This window comes from Chiloscyllium plagiosum, unplaced genomic scaffold, assembly GCF_037043375.1.
Source record: "Chiloscyllium plagiosum isolate Xiang-an unplaced genomic scaffold, Cpla_swu_hap1 HiC_scaffold_53X, whole genome shotgun sequence".
Taxonomy (NCBI): domain Eukaryota; kingdom Metazoa; phylum Chordata; class Chondrichthyes; order Orectolobiformes; family Hemiscylliidae; genus Chiloscyllium; species Chiloscyllium plagiosum.
This window is the reverse complement of record NW_028270191.1, coordinates 23509588-23531159: the sequence shown is the minus strand read 5'-3', so window position 1 is coordinate 23531159 and position 21572 is coordinate 23509588. Positions and strand designations below refer to the sequence as shown.

The 21572-nt window shown below is 42.0% G+C and overlaps 1 protein-coding gene across 8 annotated transcripts in view; it reads left to right on the top strand.

Annotated features, from left to right (window-relative positions):
• LOC122543258 (sodium channel protein type 8 subunit alpha-like) overlaps nt 1-21572 on the top strand; it is a 418530-nt gene that overhangs the window by 157580 nt on the left and 239378 nt on the right. For 4 of the 8 annotated variants that reach the window (XM_087985565.1, XM_087985569.1, XM_087985564.1 and 1 more), the window contains exons 13-15: nt 1534-1917; nt 17150-17282; nt 20104-20342. In XM_087985565.1, coding sequence (XP_087841691.1) covers nt 1534-1917; nt 17150-17282; nt 20104-20342 — 756 coding nt within the window. The remainder of the gene's footprint in view (nt 1-1533; nt 1918-17149; nt 17283-20103; nt 20343-21572) is intronic. The other 4 variants (XM_087985570.1, XM_087985567.1, XM_087985571.1 and 1 more) reach the window with 1 other exon arrangement.

Sequence of the window (21572 nt, the reverse complement as noted above, 5' to 3'; positions counted from 1 at the left end):
TCCGCCTAGGAACCCTCCAACCACAAGGGATGAACTTGGATTTCTCCAGTTTCCTCATTTCCCCTTCCCCCACCTTGTCTCAGTCAAATCCCTCGAACTCAGCACCACCTTCCTAACCTGCAATCTTCTTCCTGACCTCTCCACCTCCACCCCACTCCGGCCTATCACCCTTACCTTAACCTCCTTCCACCTATCGCATTTCCAACACCCCTCCCCCAAGTCCCTCCTCCCTACCTTTTATCTTAGCCTGCTGGACACACTTTCCTCATTCCTGAAGAAGGGCTTATGCCCGAAACGTCGATTCTCCTGCACCTTGGATGCTGCCTGACCTGCTGCGCTTTTCCAGCAACACATTTTCAGCTCTGATCTCCAGCATCTGCAGTCCTCACTTTCCCCTCGAAGCTCAGGATTCCTAAAGGTTTTCGTATCTGATATCTCAGGAAACATTAGGTTCCTAATAACCTAAAAAATTGTGGATCCACAAACTGTCAGGAGAATTACTCATTGCTTTTCATCTGCCCCAATGTCATTTGAACGGAAAAATTAATGCATTCTTTCCACATACTGGACCCAGTCTTTGACAGCAGGATCAAATGAGTCAAGCTTCCTAAATAGTGACATGAGGCCAGAAATGCCTACCCCAACTCAAGGACGAATGTTACGAGCATATTTCTTCAGGAACATGCTGCTCTTTTGTTGCTACTGAAATAACTCCACACAGGCCAGTATCCCATCACCCTTTACTTACATGTGGAAAGCCCTTGACACTGATCCAGCTCTCAGAGTGAGCAGGATGTCTGACACTCCTGTTTATATCTGTCAGCCAGGATTCCCTGACTGGATCAGATGAACAGCCCGGATCAGGGAACTCATATTCTGAGGGGTCCACCTGGCTGATCTCGTTACAGTGACTACACACACAAGTTGGGATTTTTGAACAACCTTGTATTAATTAGATTTTTCAAATGAAACATTTGCTGAGTGCTAATTCAGAGCTTCTTGATACTCTTCAATGAATATTGCCCTCAGAGTCATTAAAGGACGTCATCTGCCCACGACTGAACAAGTGACAGATCCATAAGTCGCAAGAGCAGAAATGGGCCATCCAACCCATTGAGTCAGCTCCACCATCCAATCTGATCATGGCTGATCATCCAACTCAGTACCTGTTTCTACATTCTTCCCATGTATTTTGATCCTTTTAGCCGAAGAACATATATCTAACTCCTTCTTGAAAATATTAAATATTTTGTCCTCAACCACTTTCTGTGACAGAGAATTCCACAGGCTCCCACACTCTGGGTGAAGACATTTCTCCTCATCTCAGTCGCAAATGACCAACCCCAGATCCTTAGACTGTGACCCCCTGGTTCTGGACTCCCCGGTCATCGGGAACATCCTTCCTGCATTTACCCGGTCTAGTCCTGATGGAATTCTTTAGGTTTCTATGAGATCTTAATAAGTGTGTCCAATATTTTTGAGTCAAATTTATTATTGTGCCAATATTAAAATGTGTATTTTTTTTTGTTGCAGTCTCAGCTGAGCATCTTGGGGTCTCCGAACCTAACGCGGTTCGACAGCAAAAGCAGCATTTTCAGTATTAGAGATCGGAAAGAACCCGGTTCAGAAACAGAATTTGCTGACGATGAGCACAGCACGGTGGAAGAGACAGATGGCAACCGGAAGAATTCTTTGTTTGTTCCGAACAGGGAACCCAACAGGAGGAATAGCTACAGTGGCTACAGTCAACCCAGCAAGTCGTCAAAAATGTTTCCCGTCCTTCCAGTCAATGTGAAAAGGAACAGCACAGTGGACTGCAATGGTGTGGTCTCACTAATCGGTGGCCCAGGAGCTACCCTGTCTGGTGGACGCCTACTGCCTGAGGTGATAATAGATAAGGCAGCTACTGATGACAGTGTAAGGAAGTCAATAAGTAGATCAGTTTAGGCATGGCGGTCTAACCTCTCTGCATTTATGTATGCCGCCCTTCCCAACAGAAGATGCCACTTAGGAATGGAACTTGGTTTGTGCAATAGAACCTACATGCACTTCTCCAAAGTCCAAATTGTTACCTATTAGTAAGCGTGTTCAATTGGGAACCTGTTTCTAAAACAAAACCCCTTCTGAAAATGACTTAGGATGAATAATCTCTCGACACCCGAACCCTTTTCCACCCAAAAGCAGTGCCTTCACTGATCTCTAATCCACTGCTTAATTTATATTTGTATGCACTAACCCTCATGACAGGCCCATGAGAATTTAGAAATAACTTGGACTGTCTGTGTTGACCAACTCTCCCTCTCTCTCCTTAGTGGATTTTGTAGATTGTCTGAATGAGCAGTGGGCCAAGTTGTTTTTATGGTGAACCCTTTGGAGGAACACATTGGAAATGAAAGTGAAACAAAAGCCCAATTGCATGTAATGAGATACAGATGACATCTTGACACATTAATGTACAGTGCATTTGTTAAGGGATTCACCAAAGGAGAAATTTGATGGTTTTGTACTCCCAAAGAGCCATGCTCAAATGAAACCCAGTTAAGGAAATCAATGTGCCGTTGCTGTAACCCTAACTCTGATTGTATTCCCACTGAGTGTGGCTCCCCACTCAGAATGCAAGATTGCTAAATATATTAATGTTGCACACTGCAATTTCACTCCAACTGTGATTAGTCATTGTGTCCCATTTCTTCTTGTGATAATCCAGGTCTTAAAACAACATATTTCAAAATGCTTGGGTGGAAAAAGGACATCCAGTTGGATTTAATACTTATTACATTCTAAGGCATTTTCTGAGATCCTGCAACCAGCATTTAACTCCCCACTTCTCTGTCTCTTCCTAGTCCACCCCCCTCCCCTCCCATCCAGTGAGCACATGTACCTTCAGGTCTATATCTGTAGAACTAGCATGCCAACACAGCCGTATCGAAGCTTTATGGCTAATGCATGGAGCATGAAGAGTTGCTTGTACCCAGATAAAGCTTTGTGTTAACAGAAGGTCCTAAACAGACAGTATCCTTTTCATTTGTGCTGTTTAGGGACAGACCTGATCTGCTTCAAAATGCCAATTTTTAACATTGTGGTCTTTACTAATTCCATTGCCTGTTTATGCCTCATTTACATTGGAGAGCTGTGGACAGGCAGTTATTCTCAAATTGCATTTTTGTGCTTTTATATTTCTGGCCCAGACCTTGCTAAATGTTGCAGGAGTGGGAAGTTGGGAATGGTGGATGGGCAGGGTTCATCCTGACTGAGGCTGTGAAACTGTTGGCACTGATAGCAGGCAAGACTGCAACCCAGTCAAATTTTGCCATGAGATTGTTTGGGAGGTGATATTGCCTACCATTTATGTCTTCGAGGAGAAAGTGAGGACTGCAGATGCTGGAGATCAGAGCTGAAAATGTGTTGCTGGAAAAGCGCAGCAGGTCAGGCAGCATCCAAGGAACAGGAGAATCGACGTTTCGGGCATGAGGAAGGGCTTCTGCCCGAAACGTCGATTCTCCTGTTCCTTGGATGCTGCCTGACCTGCTGCACTTTTCCAGCAACACATTTTCAGTACCATTTATGTCTTATTTATTTTACAGTACCTGTTTGCAAAAGCAGGGCTGTTCTATAAATGGAGTGCCATGTCAATTTTTAATATGCTTTGCTAACAAATGATTGTGCTAACACCGATCATTTAATCTGTCCCCAATTGTAAGATTGTTTCAAAATATGTTCCTTTTTGTCCATGGGAATGTGGGTGTCACTGGCTGGGGCAGCATTTGTTGCCCATCCCTGATTGCCCAGAGTACATTTTAAGAGCCAACTACATTGCTGTGGGTCTGGAGCCACATGTAAATCAGACCAGGTAAGGATAGCACTTTCCTTCCCTGAAGGACATTAGTGAACCAGAAGGGTTTTTACAAAAATTGACAGTTTATACATGGTCGCCATTTCAGATACTTGTTTTAAATTGAATTCAAATTTCATCACCTGCCGTAGAGGGATTTGAACCCATGTCCCCAGAACATTAGTTTGGAATTTCTGGGCTATTCATCTGCTGATATTACTGGTATACCATCTCCCCAAGCAGCAGCCAGCCTCTAACTTGACCAATGTAACTGGTTACTTTAGACCTCTCTGAAATTCATCACATTCCATGAAATTGAATATGAATGTTTTTTTTAAGGAGCATTGAGAAGCTGCTGTAGCAGTACATCTGTCAGAAAGTTGTTTGCTATCACGTGCATCTGTTACAAAAACAATTTGTTTTACAGAGTTATCTGCTTCAAAAGGGGGACACAACAGTTTGGGCAAAACTTTGTGTTATTAGGTGGAAGTTAGTGGATGAATTCTGGATTCCACTGTAACTCTGGCATTGCTTTTACGTTCTCCATCAATAAATGGGCAAAGGTTTGTCAAAATAATCTCCAGTGAAGACATTTCCCACTAACATTCTTTTTATTTCTCTACGCTTTTCTCATTTTTATATATTTTTGTTTGATCAGCAAACCCTGATGACATTGTTGATATGCTGTACAGTTCAGTCCAAAAACAGCAAAATTGTTTGCTGTTTGTGACAGGACAGAACTCATACGGGAATGTCACCAAACCTAGTGTTTGAGCAGGAGATGAATTAACAGAATCATTGACCTGAACTTCTGGAGCAAATTGAGTGATTCATTAATAAAAGCATCTCTCTCTATTTCTCTCACATTTAGGCTCAGGCCATTATTTTCAGACAACCATCCCTTAATAATGTCATCAGTGATCATAGTATGAACAGAAATATATTTTAACAAAAAAAAGAGAACAAGGCAGAGAAAATGCAAAAGGGTGTGAAACATGGGAAAGTTTTGCCATGAAACAAGTAAATTCTATATTTTAGTAAGAAATGCAAAGAAGATTTAACTTTTGAACTGATTAAAATTATAAAGGATACTGTCTCTTTAACTATATCTAGCATAATGCATGAGCTTAAACTGTTTTGATGGATGTTGGTTTTTCACTATATGTGGACCAGATCACACTCAAACAAGGATTGTAAAGCCCCGTTACAAGAGGACTGTTATAGATAAGTCATTAGTTCATTTTGCTTCGAAGGCTCCATGCTGATTCCAAACAGCCTCGATTGATAGATTTGAGAGACTTTGAGATTAGTGTTGTTGGATAACAATACAATGCTGAATACACTCGTCTTAAACTCCTATCTCTCTTGGATTAGCAAAGATTTTAATTATCCATTTGAAATGCTTAGTAGATAGGAATTTAATAAGAGAGTATTATCCATTTGTACTCTGAGCACAATTTCAAGACCAGAGCGCAAAGACGCCATGGTTAATCATTGTGCAGTTTTGCTAAATTATTCTCTTTTGGATTCTAGTCGACTTGAAGTACATTTTTGTGCTCCAGGTTTTGATCTTCAGAATGATGCAGGATCTTGGAGGTCCAAGTTACATTGCCAATTCTGTACATGGGATATTAAGCTTTCTGTGTACCCACTGGCACCCAAGTACTGGTTCCATTTTAGTGTAAACAGAAAAATCAAAATTCACAAGTTTAAAAGAACAGAATCCGATTGACCATCTGGAACCTTTTCAAGCATTTGCATTTGTGTGGACCAATTGTAGTTTACTGCAGTCAAGGTGCAACTCTGAATGTGTTCACCTTCCTCTTCAAGATGGTCTCATTTTCGATAGCTTCCCCACTGAATTTAGAACAGTGTTTCAATTGCTGCAAAGCATTAACTGATTCCCATTATCACAGAACATGTTGTGTCACTTAATTGGACTGTAACCGGATTGAAAACCGCACCGGTGCTGGTGTAACTTAGTCCCAGAGACAGGAAATGCTTTTACATTTTATGCTTCTGCAGTTTGGTCATGGGAGACCAGAATCAGTGTGTCAGCTCCCCGTGTTTACATTTCTAAAGCCAACTCCCTTATCACTGAAACAACAAAAACATGGATCTGAGCTGAAAAACATGACCTGCATTGAGTGATCTAAACTCAGGGAGCTGGTGCAAAGATGGTGCTCTCCAGTGGCTTGAAATACAGATGCAGCACACGTAAAAATGCCTGCCGATCTGATTCCAACTATCATTTATGGCAAAAAAAAAATCAAGGATTGCTTTGTTGCCCAGATTACATCGTGTAGGTGAATCTTCTTCAGAACTGAATTTGCATTTTTCACCAAACTTGGCAAAATATAATTTAAGCAATCATAAAATATTCCTTCGGATACAGAGTTGAGCAACCAAATATCTTTTTGCATCTGAGACTTGGATTGGAATCCAGGAATAAGATCTTTCTCTTTTAGTTTCCCCTCCACCTTTCTTTCTCCCTCCTTTGTTCCCCTTCTCCTGCAGTCCATGTTTCCAGTAAGTGTAGGCAGTACAGATTCTGTTCCTGTTGGGCACAAGTCTGCTGCCCCCAATTCTTGTTAAATTGACATGTTTACTCCAAAGCCACCTGATGGCTGAGATGACGAATCATAACAAGACTTTAGTGTGGTCAGAGGGTGTTCTTCTGAGGTTGTGGGGGAACACATTGTTGGTTACAGCACAGAGGGAGCTTTACTTTCCATGTAACCTGGCTATTAGCTGACCTGTGAGTGCTTGATACTGATACAGAGTACCCAAAGTGTTTCATTCTGCAAAATCTACATCACTCCACTTCAAATGGAGGCCAGGCCAGGAAATTCCTTGGAGCTGTCACAGCTCCGCCATGAGTGTGACAGAAGCCCCATTTACACAGATAAACAGGATTTCTGATTCAACTTCAGGCAAAAGGATACTAGCTGAGTGGGAGCAGTTCCAAGGAATTCCCTGGCCAAAAAATCCTCCCTGCAACATATTCTTAGTGAATGATTGTTTTGGCAGAAATTCTACATAAAATTCAGTACTTTTGAGGACGGATATGAAATGACAATTAAGCTGAAAATGATTTAGGCAACCAGGAGAGAAAGGGATATTTGGTTGAGAGATGAAGTATATCCCTGCCTGGTTTTGATTCCCACAAACATGGCCTAATTGATGCAAAGTTTTTTGCCGAGTTGCAAGTTACTGCCGTATGTCTGTCCCTTTATTATGCTCACTGCATTCTTCTATTCTCGCACTAATATAAACTATATATATATATATGCTTATACATAATGTAATGAACATTTTTGGGTTTAACTTGTATCAGTGAAGGTATTTAGATATTTTTAATTAGAAAGGTAATCTAATTTATGGTATTTTGTAAGTCCTTTGCATGAATCTGTTCTGTTGAATGCATAGTGTAAACTCTTGGCTGTCTCTGTTGTTTTTGAATCTCTCATTTCAATCATTTTCTCTCTTCTTTGCAGTCTCCTAATCCCAAAAATCATTTTCTCAGCTAGAAAAGAGGCCTGCCCTCACCCCTTACTATTTACTAATATCTGTCTAACAGCTTCTGAGAAGGCACATACCACAGCAATTTGGGGACTGTCTATCTGAGTTTCTCTTCCCCCACAGGGAACCCTTCTCATATACTTGACACACTTGGCCCAACCCAAGTTCAGGAATTCACTGTGGATGGAGTGCCATGTAAGCACATCTTTACATTCAATGGCACAGTACATTGGTATATCCCACAAAGCTCATCAAATATATCCATTTAATTTTGTAATCCCAAAACCCCAGGTGAGAGGGCATTGCCATTCCTCATGGAGTTTGGAGGGAAGGAGAATAAGCCAGCACCTTTTGATTCCCAATATTTCAGCTCGGTTCACTTGGTAGCCCCCTAAATCAGAAAGTTGTTCAAACCCCACTCCAAAGACTAAAGGGTGCAATCCAGGCTAACGCATTAGTGCAGCACCAAGGAAGTGTTACGTTGTCACAGATTTTGTCCTTTAGTTGAGACGTGATCTTGAAGCTCCATCCACCTGCTCAGGTAGATAAATCCCCCGGAACAGTCTGAAGAAGGTCAGGGAGTTGTTCCAGTGTCCTTGGGGCCACCTTTCCATCGACAAATGTAACGAGAAACAGATTAATTGGTTACTCATCTCATTGCGATTTGTGGGATCTTTCTGCGTGCAAAATGGCTGTCACATTTGTCTGCATCACAGTCACTGCTCTTCAAAGGAATCGGTTGTATGTGAAATGCTATGAAATGCTTCTGACAAACTTGATATGCTACCAAACTGCATGCCTTCTTTATAATGGCTGATTCAAGCGATATAGATGGAAGCCTGGGTGTGAGCCCCTTAAATTGGGCTTACTGGGGCTTAAAGGTGGGAAAGTTAAATAATGGGAAAATGTACATATTATTTTAACAAAAGTGTTGTACAAATATACCTACTAGGAACAGAAGCATCATCTTCTATCTAAAACTAGAAGATCCAAAATCATAATCCTGCTCAGTACTAAGTATTTTAAACTGGGGCCTTTTTGCCTTATGAGTGAGGTAGAGGAAAGAAAATCTGCAAGGATTCCTGTTGTTAACTGCTATTCACTGGGTCCTGCTGCCAAATTTGTTGAATGGTTTTGGGCAAAGGTAAGATTAGTCCTGATGCTTCCCAAGGCATAATGACTCCTGGCAGTCCGGGGCTGAAAGGAACAAATGGAAAATACTCAAGGGCAGCCAGCGCCCACATGGCTGAAAGAACTGGGCAGGAACAAAGAAAATTGGGGAAAAGCATAAAAGTATACTTGGTTGCCAAATTTGTCTCAGCTCTAACACAACTGTATTTCTTCATCTGCTCCACCTGCCATTTTGTGTTGACTTTTCAAAACACAAGTGCAAAAAAAACTGTGCTCAGTATATGACAGTGAATAATCATTGCACTGGTGTGAACGTTCAAAAAGGCTAAATTTGGGATGATGGAGATTCGTATGTTGGTGTTGCAACAAAAATGACTTTGTTTGGACACAAGTGTGATCTGAAACAGTTTGGCAGCTGCTCTGCCACACTGCATATTTCCTCTTATTTTCTGGTTAGAATGGGGTCTTTTAAAGTTTGTGTGTATCCCACAATGAATGCTGATTTCCTTTACTGATACTTTTGACGAGTATTAGTAGATGCAGAGATTGTGGAACTGCACTGGGAAGACTGATCAGAGCCACAGTTTTCACAGTGACTGAATAAGTTGAGCGATAACATGATTTTTCATCACTTTGAAATCACATTTTGCAATTATAGACCCATTTTTGTTTCAAGACTAAATCAGTAGCTTTAGTTTATAACTTTGATCTAAAATCTATTTTATGAATGGGGGAATGGCTTGTTAATTTACATAATCTTATTAATTTTAATATAATCCCCTTCCCTTCAAAGGCGTTTGCCTACATTCAGTTTCTTTCATCCTGAGGCATGTGGGAGAAGTGAAATACATGACTTGGCTGTCAATGTTCCACGTTAAGCTGACTATACATTTTCTGCCACAATCAGAGCACCTACTGTAGTGTGTAAATGGCATCAAGTGGTGTTGTCATATATATCAGTTTTGACATGATGTAGTTCATGAGAAGGAATTTGTCTTTTTGATGAAAACAACAGAACAGATGAACATTTGTGTTCTAAGTTCAGTTTTTAAAAATAATACAGATTTTATGATCTAATTTATCCTCTGGAATACTAACTATGTCCTGTGTTTGGGTGGAATTTTCCCTTCCGTTGAACAATGGTGAGAAAGGTGGGAAAATGCTATAAGAGAAAAAGGGAAACACGCATCTGAAGCATCTTATGGCTCTTAGCTTGCATTCACTCACTTTGCCTCTACTTGGAAGCTGCCAGCCACTGTGTACTTCACATTGCGTTATTTGAGCACACTGGCAAACTTATAGGCTGCCAGTCTCTGCATGGCTCACATTCCTTTCTTAGCACATGGTCTTCAGTGCTATATTCCAGGCTTAGAACTCTGTGGCTTACATTGCTTTTTAGTGCAGAGGGAGAAGTAAGCAGCTTATGATGGTGGAGGTCACTGAACAGTCAATGGATGAACATTTCACTGTATGGCACTGTGCTACAGCAGTGTCAGACCTGCAGTATGTGCCAGCAGCTCACATGGCAAGCACAGTGCATTTGCTTCTGAAAGTCAGTGGAGCAGTCATTACTTGGGTGAAGTGGGACTACCATCAGTCTGGGGGTACTCTACAGTCAGTCACATCCCCATCCAATTCCAATCTTAGGTGGCACTTTATCAAATGTTTTTCGGAAGTCCATTTACACCTAATCAATAGCATTGCTCTCATCAACCTCATTTTAAAAATCTGCATCAGTCAGTCAAACACAATTTGCTGTTAACCTATCTATGCTGACTTTCCTTCATTAATTCTCATTTGCCCAAGTGACTGTTAATTTTATCCTGATTTCTACAACTGACTGTTCTGTAATTGTTGGATTTATCCTTCTACTGTTTTGGAACAAAAGTAGTTTTGAACAATATTTGCAGTTCTCCAGTCCTCTGCTCTGGCGCCAGCTCTGTATCTGAGGGAGGATGGAAGATTGTGGCCAGTGCTTACACTATTTCCAATCCCATTTCCCTCATTATCTTGGATATATTTTACCCAGCCCTGGTGACTAAGCAACTTAGCAACCTATCTCATACCTCTTTATTAATTTTTAGCCCATCCAGTGTCTCAATGGCCTTCTCTTTCCCCGTTTTGGCAGCATCTTCTTCCTTGTTATCGAGTGAAAGTACTCATTTGGTACCTCAGCCACACCCTCTGACTCTATGCTTACTTAAGCGAAAGTGAGGACTGCAAATGCTGGAGATTAGAGTCAAGAGTGTGGTGCTGGAAAAGCACAGCAGATCAGGAAGCATCCGAGGAGCAGGAGAATCAGGATTCATGCAGGGCTTTTGCCCCACACTCTAAACTCTATGCTTAATTAGCTTTGTTGCTCCTTAATAAACCTTGGTCCTCCTTTTACTACTTATATGTTTACAGAAAACTCTTAGATTCTCTTTTATGTGTACTGCCAACTTTTTCTCATACTCTTCTTTGCGCCTCTGATTATTTTACTTTCCTTCTGGATGTTTTGTGTTCATTTCCATCTTCATTCCTTCAGGAGAGGAAAAGTAGAAAACTTTGCTACATTGAAGAGGGAAGAACAAGGTCGATTCCAGACTTGGCCTTTAAAAACATTTTTTGGCAACAATGGCAATTAATGGTACAACTTCATAAAGCATGTTGATTGCTAAGTGGGCATTTTGTCTCCCCCTCCTCACTCTGATTCCTTGAACTACAGACATGCAGGTTACATGGAGAAGAGACTAAAAATGGCATCTTCAACCATGTCCTAAAGCTATGAGCTGAATGAAAGTGGTCACAAAGTTCAGACATTTGTTATTTTAATCTGCACTCTTCTGCCTCTGGCCAGCATTTACTTGGCAAGGAAGCTATTATTGCTAGCCTGATCAGGCCAAAATCACTGATCAGGTGCTGATTTTGTCATCAGATCCCAATGCACATGTTTAACGAGATTCCTTCAGCTTGGTGAATTGACTTCTGAATTACAGCCATACAAACCAGAGGAGAGAATGAGTGGACAAAACAGACAAATTTTCAGCAGGGGTCCTCAAACTGCTAATTTGCATACGTGACCTGTTAGCATCTATTTCAGACAGGTTTTAGATTAGATTAGATTACATTAGATTAGATTACATTACAGTGTGGAAACAGGCCCTTCGGCCCAACAAGTCCACACCGACCCGAAACCCACCCATACCCCTACATTTACCCCTTACCTAACACTACGGGCAATTTAGCATGGCCAATTCACCTGACCCTGCACATCTTTTGGACTGTGGGAGGAAACCGGAGCACCCGGAGGAAACCCACGCAGACACGGGGAGAACATGCAAACTCCACACAGTCAGTCGCCTGAGGCGGGAACTGAACCCAGGTCTCAGGCGCTGTGAGGCAGCAGTGCTAACCACTGTGCCACCGTGCCGCCCACATTCCTTTATTGCCTTATTCAAGGGATTTGAGCAGAACTGCATTTTGGGGACTGTTTCAACAAATTTCTATTATTTCCCAATGGGTCCCCTCCATTTTCACAGGTTAATGAAGGTAGCAGCCCAAAGCATGATTGAACTGTGATCTTGTCCATGTTGGCCGAATACCAGTTGTTACCATCTAGTGGATTCAGTTTCACCTTTACAGCAGAATAATACATTGCCCATCATTTGGTTCTTGTCAAACATATCTGACTCAAGAGCCCTCGATATTAAAATATTGACTACAAATCCACAGTAGGAGCAAGAATAGGTCATTCAGCCCTTTGAGCCTGCCCCACCATCCAGTTAAGTTGTGACTGCTCTTCTCCTCAAAGCCACATTCCTGTACCATTTCATATCCTGTAATGTCCATTAGCTTCCCAAAACCTATTCATTTCTGTCATAAACTGACTCAGCGATTGAGCTTCTGCAATTGTTCAGGTCTTCAATTTTGTTGAAATCCAAACCATAGAGTGAGTGCACCAAAGGTTCATCAGACTGATCCCAGAGATGGCATGATTGTTGTACGAGGCGAGATTGAAGAGACAAGACCTGTATCCTCTAGAGTTTAGAAGAATGAGTGGTGAGCTCATTGAAGCTTCCCAAATTCTGACAGGACAGATGTGAATAATAGCTAGCAATAATAGCTTCCTTGCCAAGTCTAGAACCAAAGGACACAGTCTGTGAATTAAGAGGCAGGCCTTGTAGCACAGAATCACACAAATGTTGCAAGGCGAGAGGAGACTATTTGGCCCATCATGTAAGCCTGAGAGGAGGAGAAATTTCATCCTTCACTTGCTACAGTGAGTCTTGGAATTCTCTACTCCAGAAGACTGTGGAAGTTCAGTCATTGAGTATATTCAAGACAAACATTGAGAGATTTCTCAAGGCAGTCATTAAATGAGATGGGGACAATGTGGATGGAAAAAATAGTGTTGAGGTTGTGGACCAGCCATGATCCAATCGAATGGCAGCGCAGGGTGAAGTGGCTGAGTGGCTCTTATTTCCTGTGTTTCCATGTCATGAGAATGCAGCTTAAGGCCTGAAGTGATATGGTGTGAGGCCTGAGTGCTTTAATTGTAGGAATGTCTGAGGTGAAACTGATTTTTCACAATTTCCAATAAGGCAGGGAATAAATGAAATGCACAGGATGTCGATCAGGTATCTATAATTAGGGACCAAATCAGTTAATTTGCGAGGATCTGAGTGAATTCCTTTTTGCTTTATGGAACTTGTTTTACAATAGCTGGCTCAGGCAAATATCAGGAATTGATAAGTAACATTCAGGAGGCCCAAATAATACATGGGTATAGTGGCGGTTGACAACTTTGACTCACAGGGGGCTATTACCATTGAACCAGAGGGTTGTTGTAGGCTGGAGGCCCAATAGATTGATGCTTCAGAGCAGTACTGAGGTGTACTGCTCTCTTCAAATACAATTCTCAAGTGGACATTAGAAAATTCTTTGCTTATAAAAACAAAGTACTGCAAATGTCAAAATCTGAAGTAAAGGCACAAAGTGCTGAAGAGACTTAGCAGATCTAGCAGAATCTGTACAGAGAGAAGCAGAGTTGATGTTTCGAGTCTGGTATGACTTTCCTTCAGAACGCATTTCTTGACACTGTTCACAAAAGGAGCAGATGATTTCGAATGTACTGGCTAGTATCTGTCCTGAAGTCTGTGTTGTCTGCAGGACCCATCTGTGCATTAATTGATTCTGAAGTGACTTGAGAAGTCTAATCATCATGAAATGCAGTTCTGACAAAGCATCGTTGGACTCGAAATGTTAACTCTACTTCTCTCTTCACAGATGCTGCCAGACCTGCTGAGCTTCTCCAACACTTTCTGTTCTTGATTCATGAGCTGCACTATGCTAGTTTGGTCTGTACTAACCCTTGAGAATGCAGCAGCAGAATCTGAAATGGGACAATCCTTAATTCGGGCCAAAGTGCCGCAAAGTCACAAAGTGGCTCCAGCAAGAAGCAGGAAGGTGAGAACAGCAACTGTCTCTGAGACTGACTTAACTGTTCTCCCGACTGAAGTTGTACATGAAAGGGTTGCAAAAATGACAGCGGGTGAAGAGAAGTCTGCAGCCAGCTAAAGCTAAATGGAAGGAAGTGACACGGGCAGTGAGTGGCAACTCCCTCATCCTCAAGGCACCTACACTAGTCTGAAGCTCCATGACTGCACAAGGCCAGCAAAGGTAAGCTGCCATTCATCATCTTTACCTCTAACTGTTCAGTACAGATGTGAACTGTGCAGATGTGTTCACAATTATGCTGCTGCACTGGAGAATCTTACAATGGGCACATGCCTTTGCGGGATCATTTTCAGTTTCAATATTCTATAAGGAAAGTCTTATATATGTTCTGGTAATTTTTAAACAAACAGCTCTCTATCCAAAAGTAATCAGGGTTCTGTTTGCATGCAGGAAAACAAATTAGGCGTAATTTGCAGGAAGACTCCATTGCATAAGGAAGAACAGAAATCATTCATCCACTAATCAGTATGAAGAGGAGGCAGCCATTATACAGGGGTCCCACTCTTCTGAGGTGGAGATGTGCATCGTCAAGTGAAAAGTGCACCACAAGTACCATTGTGCATAGCCAATAACACAAGTCGCTTTCCTGACTGTCTGTGCTTACAGAAGACCCAGATATGAACAGACCAAGAAAAAAGCCAGCTTGTATGAAACACATAATATTTCCCCATTTATTTCCCTCCACAGAATTGGAAAACCCATTCAATAGCAACATCTTCAAAAACTTGCCCAGCGGGAATTCACTCATGCCATCATGAACCACGGGTTTGAAGTCACCAACAGAAGTGGGGTCACTTCAAGAGTTAATGGCATGAAATGGAGACCAGAGAATTAATAGATACCAGGAGAGATTGATCTTGTGTAGTAGAATGAGTGGCATCAAGCCAATCCCCCATTATATGCTCTGGTCCTTGTTAGTTCCATTGCGGAGTGTATTTCAAACAGACAGTATGATGCTATTGGTTTATCACTACTGCCCAAGATACACTCCTACCCAAGAGTGCTGCATAACATTCAAGGAAGACAGTGAAGAGGGTATTGGAAGTAGAGAGGATAGTCACAAGTGTTTGATGAAGAGATGCCAGGCTTCAGCTGAAGATCATTTGGCGCATTGCAATGTCGAAGTCTCTGAAACTGTTTGACAGAAAAAAGGTTATAGCTGCCAAATCCCAGGTGCCCCTCTGCAACATCGTCCAACAGAGACTCCTGACTCAACCTCTTGGGTGTTGATTGGACTGGGTGACTGAATGAGGATGCACTCACCTGCTGCGCTGCTTCCTGCTCCAGCAAATAAATTATACAGAGGAGAATTTCAGTTGGAGAAATCTTTTTGCAGAAGCTCACTCCATTCTAGAGAAGGAAGAACTATTCGCAAGGGAAACTTGGACATGAAGCAAAGAGTGATCAAAATAAAGAACAGAAATGTTTTGGCAAAAACCTAATCCAACCTCTGACTTAAGAAATAATAATTCACCCTTAAGTTCTAAGAATCATCCTTCCTTAGTTGCTGTTCTACACTATCCAGTTTCATCCTGTTTGAAATGATTGTATTTTATAATAGTACAAGTTAGACTGGTGGCTTAAGGAGGAGGTGATGGCTTAGTGATAATTTCACTGTGCAACTATCATCGATTATTTATAAAACCCATCTGGTTCACTGATGTCCTTTAGGGAAGGAAATCTGCTGTCCTTACCTGGTCTGGCCTACATGTGACTCCAGGCCTACAAGGTTGACTTTTAAGCAGGCCAAGCAAGCCATTCAGTTCAAGGGCAATGTGGGATGGGCAATAAATGCCCACCCTACCAGTGATGCCCATATATGAAAAAAACTGAATTTGAATGAAGCATTCACTCTATCCCCTCAGCTCCTGAAAGCTGCACATGTAAAGTGGGTGAGATTGCAATAGAATAGACCCCACACACACCCACTTTCCATGACTGGCTAAGTGATTGGAGAATGTACATTTAGGACATATACCTGAAGTATTAATTTGCCCTTTCTCTGTTCAGATACTGATGTACATGCTATATGTTTCAAACATTTTCTGTTTCATGCTTTCAGTCAGCTAAAATGTCTTTTGTCTTCCATTTCCTCATTAATTCAAACAGTTGGGGGAAAAAAAGGGAAACTAAATGATGCCACATAGCATTGCCCTTCTACGAAGGATCAAAGAGGATCATTTAAAATGAAGAACTAAAATGTCAATACCTTGCCCTCATTCTTGAATACAACAGATTGCATTCATAGTGTTTTATTCATAAATTTGTTCTGTTATGGGTATCAGTGACCAAGGACTGCTGAGTCATCTTACAACAATAGTGGACATCCTCTTGAGCCTCTGCAGTTCTTGAGTGAGTGCTGCCACCATATTGTTTGATAGAGGACTTTCAGGATCTTCACCCAGATGATAAAGGAATAGCACTATACATCCATTTTATGATGGATGGTAACTTGGAGGTGCTCCAATGACATTGCCACCCTTGTTGTTTTCAGTGTTAAAACTTGCAGGGGAGGGGGCTGCAGCAGAAGTGAGCTTGGTAAATTGCTTGAGTGTATCCTGTACATCATATATAATCCATCTGTAATCCATTGGTGAAGGCCAGGAAGACTGTTGAGAAAATCAGTGCTCAAGGTATTGAAGATGTGAGATTTGGGATTCAGGACTGTTTGGGGGAGGGATGAGAGTTTTAGGTATAGAGGGTTATACAATGAACTAACTGTGAAGTCACAATATTTTAAACTCACTAATATGTTCAGCACGGAAAAGATACTGATGGAATAACTGCATTTGCTGCATTTCTTCAAAATATACTTATTTTCCTTTACATTGTTCAGAGTTAGTGTGTACTGGCTAAGTGTAAATCTCTCAATTATTTTGAACAGTGATATTACATGTGACAAGTATAATGTAATGTACAGATTATTCAATTTGATTATACAAAGAGGAAACTGGACATCAACTCGGTGAGACACTTAGCTAAGCTAGTTGCAGTGGAGGATTCTATCCTTGATGAGTGCCGATTGCTGTATTGAACTGACACTTGTATCCCCTCTCCCTTCCCCATTCCTTACCTGCTTATCTATGGATGAAGCATGCAAGCTGCACAATGCCATATTTCTTAAGCGAATAGGAACTATATTAATTGAAATGTAACCATTTACAGCCTACCACTGAAATCGAGAGCAAGAAGAAACATTCGGGCTCCCTCCTGGTGTCAATGGACCAGTTAAATGCATCCTTCGGAAGGAAGGACAGAGCGAACAGTGTTTTAAGTGTTCTGACAAACACTCTGGAAGGTGCGTAGAATGTTATCCTTTTCACTTTCTAGATCGGTGACCTTCTGTTTCAAATGAGCTACTCAAGTAATGTCCTTTGATTCCAACAATACTTAAAGTTTTAAATGAATTGGTTCTTTGATCTCCTTGAGTGTGTAGTGAGTACTGTACAGGGCCATACAGCATGCTGTGGAGGGACAAGCCTCCCACCAGAGTTCCCACTCTTGATTGCTGTCCAGGAGCTGCTGCAGGAAGTTTTGCGATCAGATCTTCCTCAACACCCCCCAACAACCATTTCCCCTAAAACCATGAAAAATAAACTGATGTTAAACCGAACAAAATAGAAGAATGTTAGCATTCATTGGAATCCCTTCTTGATGAAAGGTCTTTATTAGCTTTTTTACTATTCAAGGGGCAAAATCACTGGAAATCCATTCACTGCCGTCCTTTTGAATTCAGAGACCAAGTTGTACATGTGAGACATGTGGAAATTCAGCAGGACAGTCTGCTTATGGTCCCTCACCATGGAATCCTCAAGCCTCCTGCGGTGAAATGACAGAGGCCCAATGGCACTGATTCGCCACTGTCTTTGGAAGCTTCCTGCAATGCTTTGAGGGTCAGAAGCCAGAAGTGGCTAAGGTCAGAAACAGGAGACACCCTAAACTGGGAATTGTGACCCAAGGAAGTTTAGAACCCAGTACATTTGTGATAAGCTTGGCAAGCCCATCACCGTGTTGATGTCTTTGATTACAGTTCCTGAAGAATATCTGCACACCATTCAGCAGTGTTCTGTTTCATCAACATTGACTGCACATTCTGTCCGTTAAGAAACACTCTTCTAAATCTGATGGTGTGACCTGTGTGTGTTGGGCAAATACAGTACGACCAAACTGCTCTGCATCAGCTAACACTGTAGCTTATGTCTTTCTTATTGTTATGATTCTAGACTTTACAGAAATATCCATATCTCATGTGTGCCAGCCATGACTCAATTGGTAGCATGTTCATCTCTCAAAGCTCTGGGTTCAAGTCCCACTCCAGGGTTTGAGTGTAAATTCCAGGCAGGTACTCCCATGCAGTACAAAGTGTGTTCCACCATCTTTGGGTGAGATGTTAAACTAAGGACCTGGCTACCCTCTCAGAGGTGTAAAGGTTGCCATGGCACTTTCCAGAGCAGAGCAGGGCAACTATCCCCAGTATCCCAGCCAAAATTTAATTCACAATTAACTTAAGCAAAAAAAAAACCAAAATTATCTATTCTTTATTGTTGTTTGTGACCATTTACCATGTACACATTACAACACTGGCTACACTACAGTCGTGCTTGATTGACAGTAAAGCACTTTGCGATGTCCAGTGGTTGTCAAGGGTGCTACTTAAGTACAAGTCTTTTCTTTGTATAAATGTTGTGCTTTACAGTGTCAAATTGAAGTTAACAGCAAGCTTGCAGTTCTCCCTCCATTGGCAATGCTTATTCTTGTTCTGGCAGCTGGAGAGATGTACTTCCTTGTGGACTGTGAGAATTTAGCTGACATGTTCTGAAGACTGACCCCCATCAGTATTGCAAACAGCAGTCACACGCCAATATAAGGCTCTGAAATCAAGAGTTGAAAGGAAGCCTGAGACTTCATTTCTCTCTCTTGTCTAGTTTTGCTGAAGATGTGAATGGCATTTAATAGAGAACAGTATTTGCTCCAGTATGTTTAGTGTTTCAGTCAAGAATGAATGACAGTGCTGTAGCACAAGTTGTTAGTTCCTGAAATATTGTGCTCAGCAGAAAAATCATTTAGGGTCATCACAATTTGATTCCCCATGTAACAGCAGAGATGTAGTGGTAATGTCACTGAATTAGTCATCCAGAAATCCAGGTTAATATTGCCATCAGTTGTTGTAAAAACCCACCTGGTTCACTTTTAGGGAAGGAAATCTGCCATCCTTACCTGGTCTGGCCTACATGTGACTCCAGACTCAGAGCAATATGGTTGACTCTTAGCTGCTCTGGAAATCTCTCAGGCCGTTCAATTCAAGGACAATTAGGAATGGGCAATGAATGCTGTCCTTGCCAGCAACATCGACATCTGATGTAAGAATGATACAAAAAATTCCAGTCACTGTATCACCCAGTCTGTTCTCAAGATGTTTGTATAGTGCATTGCCATATTGTCTAGGTCAGGCTCCTCACTCGCTGCTGAGTTTATTTGTCTGATCAGTGTAGAAGCTCTGGTGCTACAGTGACCTGGGGTTAAATAGTGTGACTGGAGTTTACCTGTGCTGAATGTTCTGGAAATCCTGCTGAAAATGAACGTGGATTGATGTCCAGGGCATTGACCTACTGATAAAGCCCTCTGTGGTTGCCACTTTGGGCAGGTATTTGTGTCTTTCAAACCAGCCCTTAGCAAAGAGTAAAATTGGACATGGCCACAAAGCATGTTGAATCACGTTGAATGCCTGTCCAACACTCTGCTGAGCATTCAGTTCCATTTTCTGTTGTAGAACCCAAGATTATGTGTGGTATAAGAGGCAAAAGAAAAGCACGCCCATTTGTTTTAAGCCCTTGCCCCGAGTCCAATTTCACCCCATCCCTTTGGAAGATCCTTTCAACACACTAATGGCAGGTGGTAAAAGCTGGAGAGATTCATGGTCAGTCATGTGATGGGGAGAGAATGGAGTCCACAACTCCAGATGACAACATGCAGCTAAACATGCACATTGCCCGAGCAACTGTAACAGCCACCACCTTCTGAACGGGATTGGGGGAATTCATGAAGCACTGAACTATGCTGCACACAACTTTAGCAGTTGTGGCTATCTTATCTCAAACTCTTTGGCTTTGTAATTTCAGAGCTCGAAGAGTCTCAGAGGAAGTGTCCACCCTGCTGGTATAAATTTGCAAATATGTTTCTCATCTGGGAATGCTGTCCGCTGTGGTTGAAGTTGAAAGAGTACATGCATCTGTTTGTGTTTGATCCATTCGTGGACCTAGCCATCACCATTTGTATTGCACTCAATACCCTCTTCATGGCAATGGAGCACTACCCGATGACACCGTCCTTTGAAAATGTTTTGGCTGTGGGAAACCTGGTAAGGCACACTGTTTAATTTCTCTTTTCAAAGCAGCAGTGGAAAATGTAAAGACAGATTATTGAGCCCAGCCATCTGTTCTGGTGTTTATACCCCACACAAACCTCCTTTCACCGCTTTTGAGCTTATCTTGAATCCTCTCAAGCGTAGTTACACTATTCACCTCGCCTACTTCCCTGGAAGCCTGTTCCACACTCTGAGTAAAGCCATTTCTCCTGCATTCTTTCTTCACTTCTATCCCATTATGGGTCCCTCCTTCTGGAGTTGCCTGCACATGGAAACAGCCTTTACATCTTTTCTACATTGACTTGATAAAATGCCTGCATAGTCCTAAAGATCTTGATCAGGTCACTACTTCCTATTTCAGCCTGAGGCTCTCTGAATTTTTCTGGTAACTATAACCATTGGTTGAGAGGAACTTCAGTTTCCCTGCAGAAACAAGCAAGCAGAAACAATCTCTGAATTCTCAGTGGTCTTAATCAGTGCTTGGCCAGCAGGCTTTGGCAAAATGTGTTCTCTCAACTTTTCCAATGAGTTTTAATTTGGGGTTAAAATAAAATATTGAGCTTCCCTGGTTTTGTCTCTAGCAATTGTTGCAGTCTCTGGACTGTATCTGTCCTCTCTGTCTCTTGCTCTCTCTTGTCTCTTAGCTCTCTCTCTTGCCTCCTAGCTCTCTCTCTTGCCTCCTAGCTCTCTCTCTCTCTCTCTCTCTCTCTCTCTCTCTCTCTCTCATGTCGCTATCTCTGTCTTCCTCCTCTAGCTGTCCCTCTGCTAGTGCTCGCTCTCTGTCTCTTCCCCTTCCTCTCCTTGTCTCTTCTCTATCTTTTTCTACTCTGTCTCTGTACTATACTCTACTCAATCTCTCTCTCCTCTAACGCCCCCACCACCACCTCCCCCTCTGTCTCTCCTCAATCTTCCTCGCTATCTCTCTACCATCTCCCTCTCTCTTTCTCCACCACTTCTCTCTACCTCCCCCTCCCCCATCACCTCCCCTTCTCTCTCTGTCTCCAACATCTCCCCCTCTCTCCTTGCACAATGGCAGCTGTGAAATTTTAATTAAAGTAGTTGAAAGAAAGTCTTAACGATAGTGACCATGATAACTATCATTGATTGATGTAAAAGCCCATCTGGTTCACTAATGTCCTTTAGGGAGGAAAATCTGCTGTCCTTACCTGGTCTGGCATACACGTGACTCCAGACCCACAGCAATGTAGTTCACCTTGTCCTTTT